The 21,214-nt window shown below is 41.4% G+C and overlaps 1 protein-coding gene across 4 annotated transcripts in view; it reads right to left on the minus strand.

Moving 5' to 3' along the window:
• Positions 1-264: 264 nt before the first annotated feature.
• The window catches only part of GDPD2 (glycerophosphodiester phosphodiesterase domain containing 2), a 75,540-nt gene continuing 54,590 nt past the window's right edge, over positions 265-21,214 (minus strand). For 2 of the 4 annotated variants that reach the window (XM_072123304.1, XM_072123305.1), the window contains 3 exons: positions 19,853-20,004; positions 19,518-19,665; positions 16,586-16,676 (listed from right to left, as the gene is read on the minus strand). In XM_072123304.1, coding sequence (XP_071979405.1) covers positions 16,605-16,676; positions 19,518-19,665; positions 19,853-20,004 — 372 coding nt within the window. In that variant the 3' untranslated portion in view covers positions 16,586-16,604. Of the gene's footprint in view, positions 1,608-3,217; positions 3,247-16,585; positions 16,677-19,147; positions 19,315-19,517; positions 19,666-19,852; positions 20,005-21,214 lie in introns of those variants that run through there. The other 2 variants (XM_072123307.1, XM_072123306.1) reach the window with 2 other exon arrangements.

Here is a 21,214-nt window from a genome sequence, read left to right on the forward strand (position 1 = left end):
AAGCAATTGAGAGAGCCTTATGAGTATATTATCTGCAGAAAACAACAAAGGAAACAATCTACTGTCCTTAGAATGTCAAATGAAAATTTAAATGAAACTAAAAAAAGACACAAATGAGAACATCCAGATGAGAAACATCTAAAAACATAAGTCTATACTAAACCTTATTCTAAGACTCACCCATAGTGTCATAATAGAAACAGACAATAATCCAGTTATCTTTGCGCATCGTATTTATCAAGCAGCAGCCACACATTCTGAAACAAACTGGGTTTATTTGAATTCTATATACAGTACATAGGACATGACTGTTTTTTCCAAACCTCAGGATGCCCTCTGCTTGGAATACAATTTTGGTAGGAAAAAACGATAACAGTTATTACAACAATTCAGTACATTATTTCCAGTTACCACAGACACAGTTTTAGGCAGTACAGTTTTTGATACAAAAGAAATAAAAATTGTTTTTCTACTTTACGCTTTGTGTTCTTCACTTTATGAAGCTGCCCTCTGGAACATTGCTTTTTGAATGTTCTTTGTCAAAGGTACTTTGTAGTTCAGTCTACACGCTCACATCATATGGAACTTGTGCACTTTGTGAATATAAAGGTAAGGCTATGTGAACATCATTCTTTGGCATCCTTCATGCCCTTCCGTTAGTAATAGTGGTAAAAAAATGCTGCAGCTGGTATCATTTTTTCTGCTATACATAACGGAAGCATGATTGGGAATGAAAGTGTGCCACAGGTAACAGCAGTACTCCTAAAGGGGAAGCCCCTGGAGGGTAAATAATAAACACCAACTGTGCCTAAGAGACCTACCTGACAACTTTAGGATCTACTGTGTCTCTCTTGAAGTGTTGATTATTTTACCAGATGAAAATAAAGGCCTGTTTGCGGGAGTTTTCCATAATTAAATAACGGAGCTTCCAAAATAGATTGGATTGTAGAGATTCATTAATGTCGTTGGAAAACACTACTGCAAATGTCGAACTCAGTGCTACTTGAAGTCTTTCTCCCATTTACAGTAGAAATGTGTAAGTTTTAGGAAAAAGTGGGAAAACAGCCTCATAAATATGTGTAAGTCTACCCTTGGTCTGCTTCTTTGCTTAGCATTCTCCATCAGCATATGGTTATGTTCCTAACGCAATACCAGCAGCACATGGAGTAGTAAGAAGCTACATAGCACCCTGCTGGATTTAAATTAAGAAACTACGCAACTAATGTTCTAGAATATAAATTAAAAAAAAAAAAAGATTCTTAGAAAATATTTAAAGAATCATTACCCTGTTCCCATGTTGCTTGTTGGGCTCTAGTAAAAAAAAAACAAAAAAAAAAATATACTGAAGAAAAGTCTAAAACTGACCCCAACAGGTCAAACCTTCATGAAGGGCTTCAGTATGCAGCAGTCTTCAGTGCCTCCTATGACTCAGTAGTAGAGATTTCTCAGATTAGACAGTGCAGGTATCTGGGAATAGTCCAGTTCAACTTAAACCCCAGCCATCACTGTGAGATTATATGTAACTCACAGCGAATTGTAGATGTTATGAATCCAGTGTGGCTATGCAACCAAGTTCTCAATCCTCATCAATAATACCACTTCAGAATCTACAAAGCAAAAAGATACATGGTGTGAAATTCAGTAAAGGTTATTCTAACAAGGTTATCTGAACATGATCCACTCATAAAATGCTGACAACCAGTTATAAATATGTACACGATATACATATTAGGGTACTACACAAGATATAAAAGCTAATGGTTGGAGTCCCAATTCTGGAACCTGTTCCCACATCAATACACTGTCTATGGTCCTGTCATGGCACTATGGTAGCAAGCTCTGCTATTTCGGACAGCACCATAGAAAATGAATGGAGGTTTGGGTGTGTACTACTAGCACAGCTGCTAGCTAGTATGAGTGTACGGTGCTGCAGAATGACCCCTGAATAATATGGGTCCCTGTACAAGTGGTGTTATTCGCAAACTTTCTGAACTGAGATGCATGCAGCAAACATGCTGCCGAATACAATAATTTTTTTTATAGTAAATTCAACCAAATCTGACAAATATTCAGCAAAGAAATTTATATCATCTGTTTCTTATGTCTCTATATGAGTAGAATGAGAGAGTATGCTCCAAAATGAAGGCAAAACGTATGACTGCAATGAATCCACATGTAATACTTGTGTATTCACAGTGGATTTTGTGCAGCATTAACCTACAGTTTTTGTGCAAAGTTATCCAAACCTACATGTAGATATATGTAGTAGACATATTTTACCTATAAAATTTAGAAAAATCCTATTTTTTAACCCCTTAAAGGGGTATTCCCACAAAGACATAAAATGATTTTTTATTGTGTTAACATCACTAGGGGATTGAGATGTGAGAATTTTCTTTCATGTGAAGACCAGGCCCTTTTTTGTTTTTTCATTTTTTACTCCCCACTTTCAAAAATCCATAACTTTTTATTTTTCCATGTAAAGAGCTGTGTGAAGGCTTGTTTTCTACGTAACAAATTGCACTTCATCGTGACAGTATTTAATATTCCATGCTGTGCACTGGGAAGTGGAAAAGAAATCCAAATGCAGTCAGAATTGGTGAAAAAAAATACATTTGCACAATTTTCTTGTGGGCTTGGAGTTACGTCTTTCACTGTGAGCCTCAAATGACATGTCTACTTTATTCTTTGGGTCGGTACCATCATAGGGATACCAAATTTATATAGGTTTATAATGCACTTACAAAAATTAAAACCTCCTGTTCAAAAAAAAAAATCTTGCCATCTTCTGGCCGTAATAACTTTTTCATACTTCTGTGTACGTAGAGGTGCGTGGTTACATTTTTTGCGACTTCTAATGACTTTCAATGCTAACATTTTGGAGACTGCACGGCCTTTTGATCACTTTTCATTGAATTTATTTATATTTTTCAAAATGGCAAAAAAGTGGCATTTTGGACTTTGGCCTCTATGTTCTATTACGGGGTTAAATGCCAGGAATAATCGTTATTATTATGATTATTATATTTTGACCTTTGGTGTTAACGGTGGGTATTTCCTGCAATATGCAGGCCGTCAGCCCTCTCCAAACACCCGCAGCTGATGCGTGACATCACGCATTGTTAAGGGGTTAAAGATGCAGTTTTTAATACAACCATCATAATGTACCTTTAGGACTGTATGAAGTTTGCTATTCATAATGAGGAATATTGCTTACCTTCTTCTTCTCTTTTTTTGAAACATGCTCTGTTTGGAGAAAAAGATAGAAAAGGTAATGCATTATTTTAAAACAAACAACATGACTGCAAAAGAGGAATATTTGAGGGAAACTGATATATAGGGCGATTTGGAACACTTAAAGACCTGAGGGTAGTTAAACGTTCAAAATCTCCAAAGCAAGTTCCCTTTCGGGGTAGAGTCACACAATTCATAAAATTCACATTGGTTTCACCTTCTCATGAATATTCATGCATAAATATTTTTCTGTTCCTCTGCCCATAAATTATCTTTCCTTGCCATGGTCTGAGAGAAGCCCTGAAAATGCAACTGAACATTGAAAGGGGCAAGTAAGGATGTGCCCCAGCCCAGGTTATAACTGGAAATGATAACAGAGCCATCAGGCGTGGCATGAGGTCCTATACCTATACATGTAGGCAATGGCGGGTTTTCATGTACCCGGGCCCTATATAAAAATCTTTACTTACCTTCAGTCTCCTTCTCATAGTGATGCGCCCGGGCCAGAAGAGGAGATTTTTTTTTCTTTCAAGAGGGCCTTGCCGTGGACATTACATTAAAAGGGGACATCTTGGGTTGAACATTTTATTAGAGGGGGCCATTTGGGATGGACAATTCGTTACAGGGGGCATCTGGGATGGATATTTCGTTAAAGGGAGCATCTGGGATGGATATTTCCTTAAAGGGGGCATCTGGGATGGATATTTCGTTAAAGGGGGCCATCTTGGGTTGGACATTTAATTGAAGGGGATGATAGTCAGGGTGGATGGTTTCATGCAGTTAGGGAATGTTATTGGCTTTCCTAAATAGATGGGTTAAACTGTTTATTAAAGTAATTTTTTGCTCTTCTAAGATTAAGGATATAGAGGATTTAGAGTAGTACTTAAGTCCTAAGATCCGGGAACATGTTGGTATGAACGCTGGGGGGAGGCCTCAGTCATGTGAACCGCCCAGGGCCTATGGGACACTTAATCCGCCACTGCATGTAGGTTTATCTGGTGTGCACTTGAATACTAAAAGTTTATTTTTTAGTAGCCAGAAAGCATCCTGCTAATCCTTTCTGACTCCTGTAGAGGGAGCTCCCTTCATATAAATGTACTAGTCTAGTATGAGCTGTGTAAATTCATACGCAGTGATCTCACTCTAGTGTCACATCATATCATGTAACTCTATAGCCCACCGTATGCGAGCATGGGATTTGGAGTTCCAACCCCTATAAAGAATTTAGAACCTAGTCTATATTAAAATAATTTATAGGAACCATTTCCTGACATTTGGTTGTAATTTCATCAACTCCTTTCACAATGCAAATAAAACATTAACCAGATACTGGAATTATAGTATTCAATATTGAATGTTCACCACTAAACCTCTCTAGACCTTCAAGGAAAGTGGATATTAATTATTATTATTATTAAGTGGATTATTATCTTCTTCCTCACTTTAGTCATTCAAAAGCATGACATATGTGGACTAAATACCAATATATGTGCATGAAATGTACATTAGTGATCTGCAAGTGCAAGCAAAAGTATGTGGAACATAGGTAAGATATGAAACAGTAATGTCTGACCAGTAATATTGATTTTGGACTTAATGTAGGTAGAAATTTGTGTGGATTCCATATTCACAGATTCAGAGTATCATGTTGCCCCTTGTTCACAGGTGGTACAGTGATTCCTGCTATTGTGTAGAACAACCCATAGATGGCTGTTCTAAGAGGGAATCAAAAGAATACCAGGGCTGCTATTATAGGTATATAATAGCAGTAGCTAGGCACAGTAATATCTTATGACAATATCCTTTGACATAGATTTGACTGCCATTCAGAAAGTTTTAGTTCCATCTCCCCTGAAAATTTAAGAGCAGATTGTAGTCTTAATCCTATCTACAGATTACTGTGGACTGCAGTCTGGGTCAGATCTATTGTAGGAAAAACCCGGAAGAATGAGATTTGCTGATATAGATATGTTTAAATGCTGTTCAATGAAAAAATGTTTGTTTATATATTTTAAGTATGGTAAATATATTTTAAATAATAGATATGTTTTTGTTTGAATGCATTCACATGAACACAGAGACTTGCAGAGGAGCATTCAATAATGGGAAAAAATAGAAATGGCTGCTGGCTGATGTTTAAGCTACGTGCTAGCTTTCCCACCATTTGAAGGCAGTTCACTTACCAAAGGGAAGTCAAGGTATTATGTCCTAAGCATAGTGGTGTAGCGATGGGGACTCACAGTTAATACCGGATAAAAGTAATTCCCAAAAACTGATACTGAATGCATAATAAATAATAAAAATCTATATTTCTATAACACTATCAAATCACAAAATAACAAGAAACTCATAACGCACACCTCAGCTACTGTAGAACATTACACACGTCTCAGCTACTGCAAATATCATAAGGCACACCTCAGCTACCGCAGAACATCAAAAGGTACACCTCAAATACTGTAGAACATCTTAACAGGGATATATCCACAAAGACAAGTTTCTTAAAGGGAACCTGTCACCAGGGACCTAATTTTTTTTTAATAAAGACAGGTTGCATAAGTCCATTACAGCTGCACTGCAAATCTGCCTTTGTTTTCTCTAAGCATTTGCATTACAATATAATTGTGTGTTAGAACTTACCTTGCACCCTGACAAAATTCCCTGTGTAGCCTTAGGGGTTGGCAAAAGTTTGGATCCATTTAAAAAATACAACATGTGGTGTAGCTTTCAGCCTGGTGAGATGATCAGTGGGAGAGGGAGGAGCTGTACAGGAGCACAGGGGTGTGGGGCAAGAGCTGAGCAGTCTGCAGAACAAGTCACATGTTGTTTTTTTTAAATGCATCCAAACTTTTGCCAACCCCTAGGACTACACAGAGGATTTTGTCTGGGTGCAAGGTACCGTGCCGTATTTTTCGGACTATAAGGCGCACCGGATTATAAGGGGCACCATCAATAAATGCCTACTAAAACATCTAGGTTTATATATAAGGTGAACCTGAATATAAGAATGAATGCCCAACAGGTGGCAGACCTGTGCACAGTTCAAGACAGCTGTTGTCTGTAAGTACAGTTCATATTTAAGGCGCACTGGACTATAAGGCACACCTTTGATTTTTGAGAAAATCAAAGGATTTTTTGAGTTCCTTATAGTCCGAAAAATACGGTAATGCAAATGCTTAGAGAAAGCAGTAAGGCATATTAGCAATGCAGCTGTAATGGGCTTCTGTAGCCTGTCTTTAGTGAATAGAGGTCCCTGGTGACAGGTTCCCTTTAAGTATACTCAGGATAACAAAATAACACATTCTCTAATTCAGCAAACAACACATCAGAGCTTGAGGAGAGGAGAGCTACAAGCTACAGGCAGAAACGTTATTTAACCGAGGAGGGGAAGGGAGGCACATCAGATCAGTGTGTTGTGGCAGAGCAGAAATGTAGCAGAGCGAAGAATGTAATTGTGTGTAATATGCATCCAATTATCTCATCTCTGATCTGTTTCATCTCTCTTTCTAGGTGTCAGACACTAGTACAATGTTCAGAAGGTAAATAAAAGTGTATATACACCTAGTGCCCTGATAATCTAACCACATTGTCAGCACACAGTATCTCATAGAATTACAGGGATCATAATGTGTCTGCTTAGAGAGTCCTCGCCCACACTCTGTAATTTTGCACTGATCATCAGTGATGGGAGCTAAAACAGCAATAAAACTGAGTAACATTGTAAAGTAAGTGGTTAAAAATTATCTTTATGGTGTAAACGTCACTAGGGGATTGAAATTTGTGAATTTTCTTTCACAGGCAATCCCTTTTAACCCCTTACCGACATGTGATGTAGTATTACGTTACATGCCGGGTCCCGGTACATGGAGAGGGCTCGCGAGCCGAGCCCTCTCCATAGCCGGTAAGTCTTTGCTGCATATAGTCTTTGCTACACCGATCGCGGGTGTTTTCGGGCTGATCACCGCCGGCAAAGCCGCCATCTTTCTGAGGATCGTTGCTCCCCATGTCGTCATCGGGGAGCAGCGATCCGTCGCCATGGTAGCCTCGGGTCTCACGAAGACCCGGGGATACTTTGTTTTAACTCATTCATTACAATGTGCTATCAGTACTGTAGTATGGCAGTATATGTTAGGATCTTACAGACAACCTAGGGTTAATGTACCCTTGGGAGTCTGAAATATAGTAAAAATAAAAAAGTAAAAAAAAAAATTAAATTAAATAAAAAAACCTAAAAATTCAAATCACCCCCCTTTCCCTAGAACTGATATAAATATAAATAAACAGTAAAAATCATAAACACATTAGGTATCGCTGTGTCCAAAAATGCCCGCTCTATAAAAAAATATCCAAGCCCACAAGAATACGGCACAAATGCGTTTTTTTTACCAATTTCACTGAATTTGGAATTTCTTTCCCGCTTCCCAGTACACGGCATGGAATATTAAATACCAACATTTTGAAGTGTAATTTGTTACGCAGAAAATAAGCCCTCACACAGCTCTGTACATGAAAAAATAAAAAAGTTGCAGATTTTTGAAGGTGGGGAGTGAAAAATGAAAACGCAAAAACGAAAAAGGGCTGTGGCGTTAAGGGGTTAAAGCACACCTCGGCTACGGCAGATCATAATGCACACCCTAGCTCAGTGATGGCGAACCTTTTAGAGACCGAGTGCCCAAACTACCACCTAGTTAGGACACCAATAAAGCAGTAAATAGAAGAAATTTGGATGATCATTGTAGCTTCCCTTAGGGTCCCGTAAACAGGAAGAATTGTCAGGGCCAGAGCAGGAGCTACAATGATGATCCAGATCTGTTCACACCTTCCCACTCTTCCAGTAGTCAATGTCACTTAGTAGTCAAGTAGTCACTGTCACTTTAAAATAGCTCTGTGCACAGCAATTCCTGGGATGTCTGAGACTGCAGAAAGATACCTGGAGTCCTCTCTGGTGATGGCCTGAGTGCCCACAGAAAGGGCTCCAAGTGCCACCTCTGGCACCAGTGCCATAGGTTCGCCACCACTGCCCTAGCTGGTGTTCATAAATAAAAGACTTTAGTTGCTATAGAATCTCATATTACCTGCCACAGTTGCCACCTAACCTCATTATACAAATCAGCTGCCACAAAACATTGTAATGCGTACATAGGCTGCTGTTTTACCTTATAACAAAAACAATCTGCTGCAGAACCTCAGAATATGCCCTGAACATTCCTGTTTCTTTTATCTTACACATCATGGCACTGCTCCTATGTCCATGATCCTGGGAATGCATGTCGGAATATCATCAAAATCTTCCACCAAGCCCAGTCCCCTCTGTATGCACAGCTAGGGTCAACAGGAGCAAGAAGGTACTGGGCTTTTATAACTCCCTGTACTGCATAGCACTCAGCAATATCTTGCAATGTCTTGAGGACATCATTATTGCTGATCATACAGGAGGAGTGAAGACAGACAGGATGATGGGGGGCCCCTCTTCCTGCTCACTGGTGGGGGCCCTAGGGCTTGCACCCAAAGTGCCCTCTCTATATTCCAGCCATGGTGTCAAGATGGTGCGTTTTTGTGTGGTTCAAAACACACCAGGAAGCAAGTATAAAAAAGTTTATATTTTTGATGCAGTCGATGTTCCATTATCAATCAGTTTACAGTTTTTTTTCTTCAGTTTCAATGGTTTTATTAATTTTATAACAAGGTAAGAAGAAGAATAGCCTGGTTCTACAGTAGGTACTGTACTAATACTTATAAAATCACAATACAATGCACATAAAAATCAACTGAACCAAATAATCATACCCACACCCACTAGTATTTAAAAGTGTCTACATCACCCACACACTCCAGCTGTAGCTGTGGCAATTTCAAGAAATAAGAGTAAAAAGCTACACCACCTCAGAGACCTCAGAGAACCTCAGAGAACTGTGGAAGTTTAATGCCCCCCTATGAGCAGACCACCCCTTTAACCAATTCAAGACTGCCATACAGCTTTATTGTAGTTTTTGCACATTAATAGAGCTTAAACAGTCATATCTCCTTAACTGTGGCATCTAGAAATGTGTCCTCTGTGGCTTTTTACTCTAATTTCTTGAATGAAATGGTTATAGCTACAGTTCAGTATGTTTGTGATGTGGAAATATATGATTATTTGGGACAGTTGCTCTATTGTGCATTGCACTGTGATTTTCTAAGTATGTACCGTATATACTCAAGTATAAGCCGACCCGAGTATAAGCCGAAGCCCCTAATTTTACCACAAAAAACTGGAAAAACCTATTGACTCGAGTATAAGCCGAGGGTGGGAAATGCATTGGTCACAGAACCCCCCTGTCGTGCAGCACAACAATAGCATTGCAGCGGCTGACGTCAGATCATGTGACGTCGCACGGACTTGCCACCACTGCCGGATGGATCGCACAGAAGATCTACAGGGGCCACCAGACAGGTGAGTTTTGATTTATTTATTTTTTTGACTCAAGTATAAGCCGAGTTTGGGGTTTTCAGCACATTTTTTGTGCTGAAAAACTGGGCTTATACTCGAGTATAAAAGGTATTGAATATAAGGTTTACAATTTTAGTTTTTGTGGATTTAGGGTCACAGTCACTAGGCGAAGGGATCTTTTCTTATTTAAAAAAAATAATAAAACTGTGGTCTGCCCGGTACTTCTGGCTGCAGCACAGAGCACACACACTAACTGGATAATAACTGCTGTGGATCTGGTCAAGGAGCTTTGATGAGGTCATGACCCCAGGAAGTCACACAGAGGCAGTGCAAGGAAAAAAAAAATGTCAATATTGGGGTGCAGTGCGACAAGTATGTAACATGACTCATCTAACATAACAGGACTCATGGCAACCAACCAGAGCTCAGATTTTGTTTTACAAGCAGCTGAGCTCTGATTGGTTGCCAGGAGCAACTACAACAGTTATGTTCTCAGATTCTTCTGGTAAATCTGCCTTAATGTGTTTAATACTATACAAGGTATTTGCATGTTTTACACTTCCATTAGTAGTCTGGTAATCTTTCTAGTAAAAACATAGTGTGGGCCCCAAAAATGATTTCCGCTGGTGGGCTCAAGGTACTCCAGTCTGAACCTGCTCCTGTAGAGTTATTCTATACAGGTGTGGATTACTTCTGTGGGGGGCATAATTTGGATATAGCCACTCCTACATTATTTTGTGAATATAAGGTAACAAGAGGGTTAAATGCCCACAATTAAGACAATTCTTGGCTATGAAAAATGGACATTAAAGGAAACCTACCACTTGAAGTGGCAGGTTTCCGATGGCAATACCGAGCACCAGCTCAGGGTGAGCTGATGCCGGAGCTTATTTTAGTTAGTGTTTTAAACCACGGTATCGCGGTTTAAAACACTTTTTAAACTTTATAGCCGGCGCATGGAGGTACGCGCTCGGCGCTTACCATGCGCGCGGCTCTCATTCACTTCCTATGTAGCCGCGTGCACGGTAAGCGCCGAGCGCGTACCTGCCTGCGCCGGCTATAAAGTTTAAAAAGTGTTTTAAACCGCGATACCCCGGTTTAAAACACTAACTAAAATAAGCTCCGGCACCAGCTCACCCTGAGCTGGTGTTCGGTATTGCCATCGGAAACCTGCCACTACAAGTGGTAGGTTTCCTTTAACATCCTTTTTTTTCCATGGCCGATTTGAACCTAGGATCCTTTTGTCCAGTTTTTTATGGACGAGTTGCCTGTGTGTAACAATTTTTTTTTCTTTCCATAAAGAATTTTGTAATCTACCTGTCTCTCAAGAGTGAATCGTAACAACCACCTGTTTTATTCTGATAAAATGCAGTATGATCACCATGACAAATAGTCTACTGTGGGTCACAGATAATAATGATACTGTACAGTTTAAAAACTTACCTTTGCACAAGAAATGCCCAAATAATGTGAATAAAAGCTGTAACATCTGCTACTATCCAGTGTCAGGTTCGCTAGGGAGATTGCTGGGACTTCTGGTTCTTCTGGTGGTACCAGCAGCGTTCTCCGAACCCCGGCGCGTATCCGCGCAAACTCCACCTCTCGTCCTGGGCAGCGGCTGCTAAGATCTCGCGCTGTCTAGGAGTGGCTGGGACTTTGAACCTCTGCTTGGTGCTTGGTTGTTTCTGCACCATGAGGGGTTAATTCCCAGATGCTGTCCAGCACCTATCAGGTTCTGGAGGTGGAGTTCTGGCTGCATAAATTGCAGCTTCACTAGTCACCAGTGCCAGTGTTTGAAAATTCCTTTCTCCACCTGGTTGCTGCTAGTTTGTATTGCTCTGTATCTGTATCTATATTGTTGCTAACTCGGCTAGTTTTGGACTTTGACTCTTGCTTACTGATTCTGCTTTTGACGTACCCTCTAGTTGTGACTCCGGCTTGTTTACGATTCTTTTATGTTTTATGTTTGTCAGTCTGTTTGTATTCCCCTTCCCACACTTACCCAGAATATTTCGAGTCTTCAAGTAGTCGCCCCACGGTTTAGCGTGGGGGGGCTATAGGAAGGGACAGAGGTTGGGGCAAGCTCAGGGCACACTATCCCCTGTCTTTTGTGTAACCAATCCTAACAGAAACACTGGCCACACATAGGTCTGCATCCTGTATCCGACCTGCTACATTCTCTCCTTCCATGGAGCCTTTGTCAGCTGTGGTCGCTCAGGTCCAGACCCTAACTCAGCTTGTCCAGGATCTAGCTTCCCGTCTCCAAATTCAGGAATCTATGCAGGTTCCACGGCAGACATCACCGCAGGATCCACTGCCACCCACGCCTGAACCTAAGGTTCCTCTCCCTGACGTGTTTTTTGGTGACCGTAAGAAATTTTTTTCATTTCGGGAGGGCTGTAAACTTTACTTTTCTTTACGCCCTCGTTCATCGGGCACAGAGATTCAAAGGGTGGGCGTGGTAATTTCCCTGTTGCGTGGGGATCCGCAAAATTGGGCTTTTTCTCTCCCACCTGACTCTCCATCCCGTTCTTCTCTTGACGCTTTTTTTTCTGCTTTAGGCCAGATTTATGACGAACCTGACCGCCGAGCACTTGCAGTTTCCCACCTTAGATCTCTGTGTCAGGGAAAACGGACAGCAGAAGATTATTGTGCCCAGTTCAGACAGTATGTGACTGACTCTCAATGGAATGACTGCGCCCTAAAAGACCAATTTATGTCCGGACTGTCAGACCGAGTACAGGACTTAGTCTTAGCTTATGCCGAGCCTCAGACATTAGATGATGCTATGACTCTGGTCATCCGAGTTGATCGTCGCCTAAGATCCAGGCGATCACCTCGGGTGTCCTCGGACTGTCAGCCAGCGGCCAGTCCGTCTCCAGGTAGTCCAGAATTGGAATCCATGGAGCTGGATAGCATCTCTCCTGCACAGCGGAAGCAACATCGAATAAGACGACATCTTTGTTTCTACTGTGGAAGTCCTGATCATCAGATCAACACCTGTTCCAAGAGGCAGCAGCAGGAAAACTTCCGCTCCTAAGCAGTAGTCGGGGGGACTGCTTAGGAGCTCAGGTACTCCCTATTGTGTCTAGAATGTATTTACCTTGTACGGTTAAGTTTCAGTCTGTTTCCTGCACTGGTCGCGCCTTTTTGGATTCAGGTGCTGCGACTAATTTAATCGATTATAATTTTGTGTCTCAGTTTTGCATGTCATTGATTCCATTGTCCACTCCTATCCAGATGTCGGGTGCGGATTTGACCCCTCTACAGGCAGGGTTGATCAAATTCCGAACCCCGCAGATAAAGCTTATGGTAGGAGCTATGCATGAAGAATGGTGTTCTTTTCTAGTTATGGAAAACCTGTCTGAAAATGTCATTCTTGGTCTACCCTGGCTCCGGATCCATAATCCGGTAATTAATTGGGAAACTCTGGAGCTGGTTCATTGGGGTCCTCTCTGTAAGGAGCACCTGACCAGAGTTTCACTATGTACAGTAGTGACGGAAGATCAGGGTCTTCCAGGTTTTCTCTCGGACTACTCAGATGTGTTTTCAAAACCCTTGTCCCAAGTCCTTCCTCCTCACAGGGAGTTTGATTGTAAAATTGACCTTCTTCCTGATGCTAGATTGCCAAAGGGTCGTATATATAACTTGTCGGTACCAGAACGGGAGGCACTGAAGAGTTATATTGATGAGAGTTTGGCAATCGGACATATTCGTCCCTCTGAGTCGCCCACTGGGGCCGGGTTCTTTTTTGTTGAGAAAAAAGATGGTGGTTTACGGCCGTGTATTGACTATCGAGAATTAAATAAGATAACGGTAAAAAACTCAGGTCCCCTCCCCTTGATCCCGGATCTCTTAAATCAGGTTTCTGGGGCCCAAGTTTTCTCTAAATTAGATCTCAGAGGGGCTTATAACCTGATTCGGGTCCGAGAAGGGGATGAGTGGAAAACCGCATTTAATACACCTTTGGGGCACTTTGAATACCTGGTTATGCCCTTTGGTTTGAGTAATGCCCCAGCGTTTTTTCAAGGCTTTATGAACTCCATTTTTCATGATTACATCGGGGTGTTTATGGTGGTGTATCTAGACGATATTTTGATTTTTTCTCCTGATATGGTTTCTCACCAGCAACATCTCCGCCAAGTACTTACCAGGTTGCGCAAAAACCACCTCTTCGCTAAGCTGGAAAAGTGTGTTTTTTGCGTCCAGAAGGTTTCCTTCTTAGGTTATGTTGTGACTCCCTCTGATGTACAGATGGATCCGAGTAAGGTTCAGGCGCTCACGGACTGGGTTCGGCCTACCAATCTTAAGGCCCTACAACGATTTTTAGGTTTCGCTAACTATTATCGGAACTTTATAAAGAACTTTTCTGTGATCGCCAAACCCCTCACGGATCTAACCCGTAAGGGTGCTGATCCAAACAACTGGTCCCCTGCCGCTTGCTCAGCGTTTGAAACTTTAAAAGCGGCATTCTCGTCAGCCCCAGTTTTGGTTCAACCTGACCTCTCTCTACCGTTTGTTGTGGAGGTTGATGCCTCCGAGGTAGGAGTAGGTGCAGTGTTGTCTCAGGGGTCCTCCACTCTCACCAGACTTAGGCCCTGTGCATATTTCTCTAGAAAGTTTTCCTCTTGTGAGAGGAATTATGATATTGGTAATCGAGAGCTCCTTGCCATTAAGTGGGCATTTGAAGTCTGGCGACACTTTTTGGAAGGAGCTCTTCATCCGATAACTGTGCTCACAGATCATAAGAACTTAGTATATTTGGATACTGCTAAGCGTTTGAACTCACGTCAGGCTAGGTGGGCCTTGTTTTTCTCTCGCTTTAATTTTGTGGTCACCTACCGACCTGGGTCAAAAAATGTGAAGGCTGATGCCTTGTCCCGTAGCTTCGGGACTCCTGAGCTTCCAGCGACTACGGACAGTAATATTTTGTCTCCAGGTGTTGTGTTGGCAGCTGTCTCCTCCCACCTCTCCTCTCAAATTTTAGCAGGACAAAAATCTGCACCCAAAGACCTTCCGGAAGGCAAATTATTTGTTCCTCTTTCTTGTCGTTTGAGAGTGTTGGAGGAGACGCATTGCTCAGTATTGGCAGGTCATCCGGGAATGCGGAGTACCTTGGATCTCTTAAAGAGAAGTTACTGGTGGCCTCACATGACTAATGATGTGCACGCATTTGTCCAAGCCTGTCAGGTCTGTGCGCGAGGAAAGACTCCCAGGAGACGTCCTGAGGGGCCTCTTCTTCCGCTTCCAGTTCCCACCAGGCCATGGTCTAAAGTGTCAATGGATTTTGTCACTGATCTGCCAGCATCTCAAGGCTATACAGTGATTTGGGTGGTAGTGGACCGTTTCTCCAAGATGGGACACTTTGTTCCATTAAAAAAGTTACCTTCAGCTGAAGAATTGGCTGATTTGTTTATACAGAACATTGTACGCCTCCATGGTATACCAGATGATATTGTGTCTGATAGGGGCGTACAATTTGTTTCCAAATTTTGGCGAGCATTTTGTTCTAGACTGGAAGTTAATCTGTCGTTCTCCTCAGCGTTTCATCCTGAGTCTAATGGTCAGTCCGAGAGAATGAATCAGGAGATGATTCAATATCTGCGACTCTTTGTCTCGGACAGTCAGGACCAGTGGGTGAAATTCCTTCCGTTGGCAGAATTTGCTATTAATAACCACTGTAGTTCGTCCACACAGGTATCTCCGTTTTTCTGCAATTATGGTTTTCATCCACGTTTCTCTTTTTCATCTGTGCCTGTCTCTAATATTCCTCAAGCGGAAGCCATTACATCCAAGTTGCGCTCGCTCTGGTCACAAGTTCGGGAGAATATTCAGAGGGCACAAAATTCTATGGTCCAACAAACTGAAAGAAGGCGCACTAAATCTGATACGTTTGTGGTGGGGGATAAAGTGTGGTTATCAACAAAAAACCTTAAATTGAAGGTCCCCTCTTTGAAGTTTGCGCCCAGGTTTGTGGGTCCGTTTGTTGTTACTCATATTGTTAACCCGGTTTCCTTCAAGATTACACTTCCAGCAGGGTGGCGGGTCCATAACACCTTCCATAAGAGTCTTCTGAAGCGCTATGTTGAGCCTGTTTTGCCTCTTTCTGACCCTCCTTCTCCATCTATTGTGGAGGGGAATCTGGAATTTGAGGTGGAAAAGGTGGTGAATTCCAGATGGGTAGGTAACTCCCTGCAGTACCTGGTCCATTGGAAAGGTTTTGGTCCTGAGGATAGGTCTTGGGTTCCGGCTAGAGATGTTCATGCTCCACGGTTACTCAGGTTATTTCATCAGACCTACCCTCAGAAGCCATCTTTAAGATCTAGGGGTCCGAAGGCCCCCCGTCAGGGGGGGGGTACTGTCAGGTTCGCTAGGGAGATTGCTGGGACTTCTGGTTCTTCTGGTGGTACCAGCAGCGTTCTCCGAACCCCGGCGCGTATCCGCGCAAACTCCACCTCTCGTCCTGGGCAGCGGCTGCTAAGATCTCGCGCTGTCTAGGAGTGGCTGGGACTTTGAACCTCTGCTTGGTGCTTGGTTGTTTCTGCACCATGAGGGGTTAATTCCCAGATGCTGTCCAGCACCTATCAGGTTCTGGAGGTGGAGTTCTGGCTGCATAAATTGCAGCTTCACTAGTCACCAGTGCCAGTGTTTGAAAATTCCTTTCTCCACCTGGTTGCTGCTAGTTTGTATTGCTCTGTATCTGTATCTATATTGTTGCTAACTCGGCTAGTTTTGGACTTTGACTCTTGCTTACTGATTCTGCTTTTGACGTACCCTCTAGTTGTGACTCCGGCTTGTTTACGATTCTTTTATGTTTTATGTTTGTCAGTCTGTTTGTATTCCCCTTCCCACACTTACCCAGAATATTTCGAGTCTTCAAGTAGTCGCCCCACGGTTTAGCGTGGGGGGGCTATAGGAAGGGACAGAGGTTGGGGCAAGCTCAGGGCACACTATCCCCTGTCTTTTGTGTAACCAATCCTAACATCCAGATTATTAAATAGCTGTCAGGATCCTATAAGACAGGGGAAAATGTGAACAGTCAGCAAAATCAGATCACACATTCATCATATATTTTAGAATGTTGTAACAGTTACAATTTTCGTCACGCCCTTTATACTGGATGTTTTGGTTGTAATTTGATGCGGTTTGTGATACAGTTTCTGCTTAGAAAAGGGGAACACATGATTTATGAGGCAATTTTGAAGTTTAAAATTCGCAAAATAGATCACAGTGGGCAGAGAGGAGAGGTTTGTAACAAGGGGTCGTCTGTACGTCAGGTGGTGTAAAGTGGGGAACTGCCTGTATCAATAAAAATGGTGGCTGATCCCACAAAACATAAACCTTACACTGAAGTATACAAAAGTTATAATGTATGGCAACACAGAAAGATTTTGTCTCCTAACATTTTTCTTTAAGATGAATTATTCCTTATTAGAATTTATTCCTTATTAGTACTGAAACATAACAAACATAATTTGGTATCACTGATACAGTAGCTGGCTATGTGTCTGAAGAGACTGTTTTATACTTGTTCCCCCTGTGATGGGCATATGTTTCGCCTGTTCTATTGTAAGGCGTCTCTATGCTTTTTTATCAATAAAGTTTTGCTGAAACTAAACATAACTTGGTATCTACATGATTAAAAGAATAAAGGAGATGTTTGATTTTGGCTGCAAAGTAGAAGACTTAAAAAGCCTGAAAGAAAACGTTGCAAATCAATTTTTTTGTCCATTTCACATCAAGTGGAATTTTTCCCCAGTGTTTGATACTGGGATGTACATCCCTAGAAAACAAGCTTTCAATAATCTCTCTAAAAATAAAGTTATAGCAATTGCAATGCAGGGAGTAAAAAACAAATGCAAAAGACAAAAACGTGCTGTTAAAAGTTTAGAATGTCATGAAAATATTAGAAATTTCATATTACTACTTAGTAGTGTAGAAAGTGCATTCAAATTTTAGAAAAGACTTTAAAATGAATCAGATTAATCAAAATATCTAAATTTGTAGCATTTTGAACTGTATACAGTTAGACTGTGATACTAATTTTTATATGGTTTAGAATGTGTAAGAAAAAAATAAAAGAAGCAATACATTACTAATCTTGTCTTACATTGCTCAGGTAACCCAATGGTCTCTACACACAGGAAAATGGACCATTAAGACTGCCCCCCAACAATATGTATTATGTGTGGGAAATTTGCAATGTAAAAGTTGAGCTTTGTTCCCCCACCGCTGCAAAAACAATTGAGGCACATTTACTAAGGATTTATTCACAGGCCATCTGCGGGGACGTACACGCGGCCACAAATTTGCGGCCGCATTTACGCCCCCATAGACAGCAATAGCGGCACGGCGGCCACACCGCAAAAAGATGCTCTATCTTTCTGCAAGTGTGCCGCTGTGCGCCGCTGTTTTCTATGGAGAGAGGAGGGGTCACCTCCTCCTCCTCTCCAGCACACGGCGGTATGCCGTAGTTGCTGGCTTGCATGTGACACAAATCAGTGGGCGTGGTCCAACTGATTTGGATCAAGCGCCATATTTGAATTTCAAATTGTGTTGCACGCCCTATGTTAAAGGTGCACCACAAAAAAAGAAGTTGAACTTTGTCAGACCTCAGCGGGGAAGTGACACATTCATGATTTCTGGCGCACAATCTTAGTTAATCACCGCAAGCAGCATTACACACGGACAATGCACTTTCAGTGAACTCCAGTGACCTTGTCAGTAAATGTGCCCCGTTATTTCCCGTTTCTGATGCCTGTGGAATTTGTCTGCAGAGGGTCTTAAGCAAGGTTGCACCAATACCAGAATTTGAAGTTCGATACAAATACTCTGTTTAGTACCTTGATACTCAATACCAAAATGATTCTTTTTCCACAAAGAAAAAAAAAGTAAACAACTTCTATGGGGCTACACACTCACTATGCTGGCAGGCCAATAGAAGGCACTAAGCATATAAACTCATTTACGTATTTTGCTTCCCACATTTCAAAAACCCATATATTTATTTTTTAATTTACAGAGCTTATGAGGGCTTGTTATTTGTGGGACAATTTTACTTCCTAGTGGCTGCAGGAAATTTTGTGTGCAGTGTACCAGGAACCTGAAAAAAATCCAAATGTGATTAAATCGACAAAAAAAGGCTTCTTGAAGGCTTCAATATAACAGTTTTCACTGTGCAGTCCAACTGACGCATCTCCTTATGGTATCACCATAATTATACTGTGTTTAGCTCTTTTTAGCAACCCTAACTTTAGTATGATGTGGTCTAAGTCTTTGAGGCTGCGATCACATGCTGCGTTTTCATTGTGTTTTGAAACGCTATTCAAGCACTTCAGGGAGGGATTTTATTCTGATTGCAGACGTATTTACACCTAATTGCTTGCGATCGGGAACAAGCAACAAGCAACAATTGTGAAAGAATTGGTTTACTCTTATCAATTTTATTTCACCATCCATACTCAGGGTTGGTTAGAGAAAAGAGAATTGAAGTTTCATGCAGTTAGGGAATGTGATAGACCTGCCTTAAGATAAAGGTTTTAAGAGCATGTTTGAAGCTTTGGTACTTGGTTCTTAGGCTAATAGTCCAAGGCAGGGAATTCCACAGAGTTGGTGCAGCTCGGGAGAAGTCCTGAAGACATGAGTGGGAGCTTCAAATTAAAGAAAAATCTTCGATCAGTGGAAATTCGAAGAAGAGTTATGAACGGAGATGGGGGAAGAGAAGTAAGATGGTGCAGCACACAATCAGAACAGAGCTTTGGAGATGAGGGGGATTAGTCAATGTCAATGGGGAAGACAGGGTTGATATATATATAATCCCTCAAAAGATTTTGGTCATAGAAAATTTACTCACCATCAGCCAAATTGGTTGCTTCAGATCCTTGAGAAGATGGCACGCATTAGTGGTGACAGATGTGGCTCCTGCGCACCATACATGGGAGAACAACCAGGGTTTGTTAACCACAAAAAGATTCACAGAAATATTATCTTGACGATACGACCTTGGCAAGGAGATGCAAGAAAAGCTTACAATTGGATATTAAGAAAGCAAGTTCTTTCAAAGGCTCAGCAACATACATGAAAATATATTGAGATATCTGCCAAACCGCTATTATTTTAAACAAATAAGACATAAAAATAAACTTTGAAAGAGATACATAGCTTACATGAGAACGTTAAGTTTCTTACCGGATTTCTGACACACTTATATTTATATATGATAAATTCACAGCATCCAAGGAGTCGGTGTCATTTTGTTCCCTCCTTCTACCATAAATCTGTTTGAAACCAGGTGCCATCTCTATAACTTCTTCCCGCTCATCATCAGGCAGCCAGAGTATCTGGAACAAGTTTGTAACAAGAATTTTTTTTAATTTCTTTTCAAAATCTTTTTCCTTTATCATTTTCAAAAAAAATTTCCAGTCTTTAAAACACATAACATTTAAAAGAACATCTCCCCCTTCCCAGTCCATACATCAAACGTATTGCGCAGCAACCCAGAAATAATAATATATTGAAGGCTTTTCCATTCCATATCATACCTCCCATCCCCCCATATATCAGCAATTAGAGTGCCTTTCTTCAGCTAGAGGTTACAACACCTTAACGACCAGCTCCAGGCTAAGCACCCCAAATCTTTTCAAACTTCATCATAGTTTTACTTTTAAGATACACCCATTTTTCCATTTAAAACTCTACCAAAGTAGGCAGGTGTGGGTTCAGCCATTTCTGGGCTATAAACTTTCTGGCTTGATTAAAGGCTCTCTGTGGAGCCATTTTGACCCATTCATATCCTGGCATCTCTTCAAATATCCCAAGAGACACTGCAATGAATTGCATGGTATAGTTACATCATATATTTCCCCTATATAATGACAGTACCCTGTTCCTGAATCTGCCCAGAGAGACACAATTCCAGAACATATGGATGTGATCTGCAGGGTCCAATGCACACCTAGGACAGGCATCATCACGTCACCTCCAATACTACATAAAAAGAAAGGGTTCCTGTATGCCCTATGAAGGATAAAAAAATTGTGATATGCACAAAGCCTCACTATAAAGGAAAGAATCGTGGCTCAGTGGTTAGCACTTCAGCCTTGCAGCGCTGGGGTGCTGGTTTCAAATCCCATTCAGGTCAACATCTGCAAAGAGTTTGTATGTTCTCGTGGGTTTCCTCCAGTTTCCTCCCACACTCCAAAACATACTGTTAGGTTAATTAGATTGTAAGCCCCTTGGGGACAGGGACTAATTTGGCAAGTTCTGTGCAGAACTGCGTAATCTGTGTGTGTTATATAAATAAAGTACAGGCGGTCCCCTACTTAAGGACACCCGACTTACAGACAACCCATAGTTACAGACAGACCCCTCTGCCCACTGTGACCTCTGGTGAAGCTCTCTGGATGCTTTAAAATAGTCCCAGACTGCAATAATCAGCTTAAAATTGTCTGCAATGAAGCTTTATTGATAATTCTTGGTCCTATTACAGCAAAAAAATTTGAAACTCCAATTGTCACTGGGGCAAAAAAAAAAATTGTCGGGAACTACAAT

Source organism: Engystomops pustulosus, chromosome 9 (assembly GCF_040894005.1).
Source record: "Engystomops pustulosus chromosome 9, aEngPut4.maternal, whole genome shotgun sequence".
Taxonomy (NCBI): domain Eukaryota; kingdom Metazoa; phylum Chordata; class Amphibia; order Anura; family Leptodactylidae; genus Engystomops; species Engystomops pustulosus.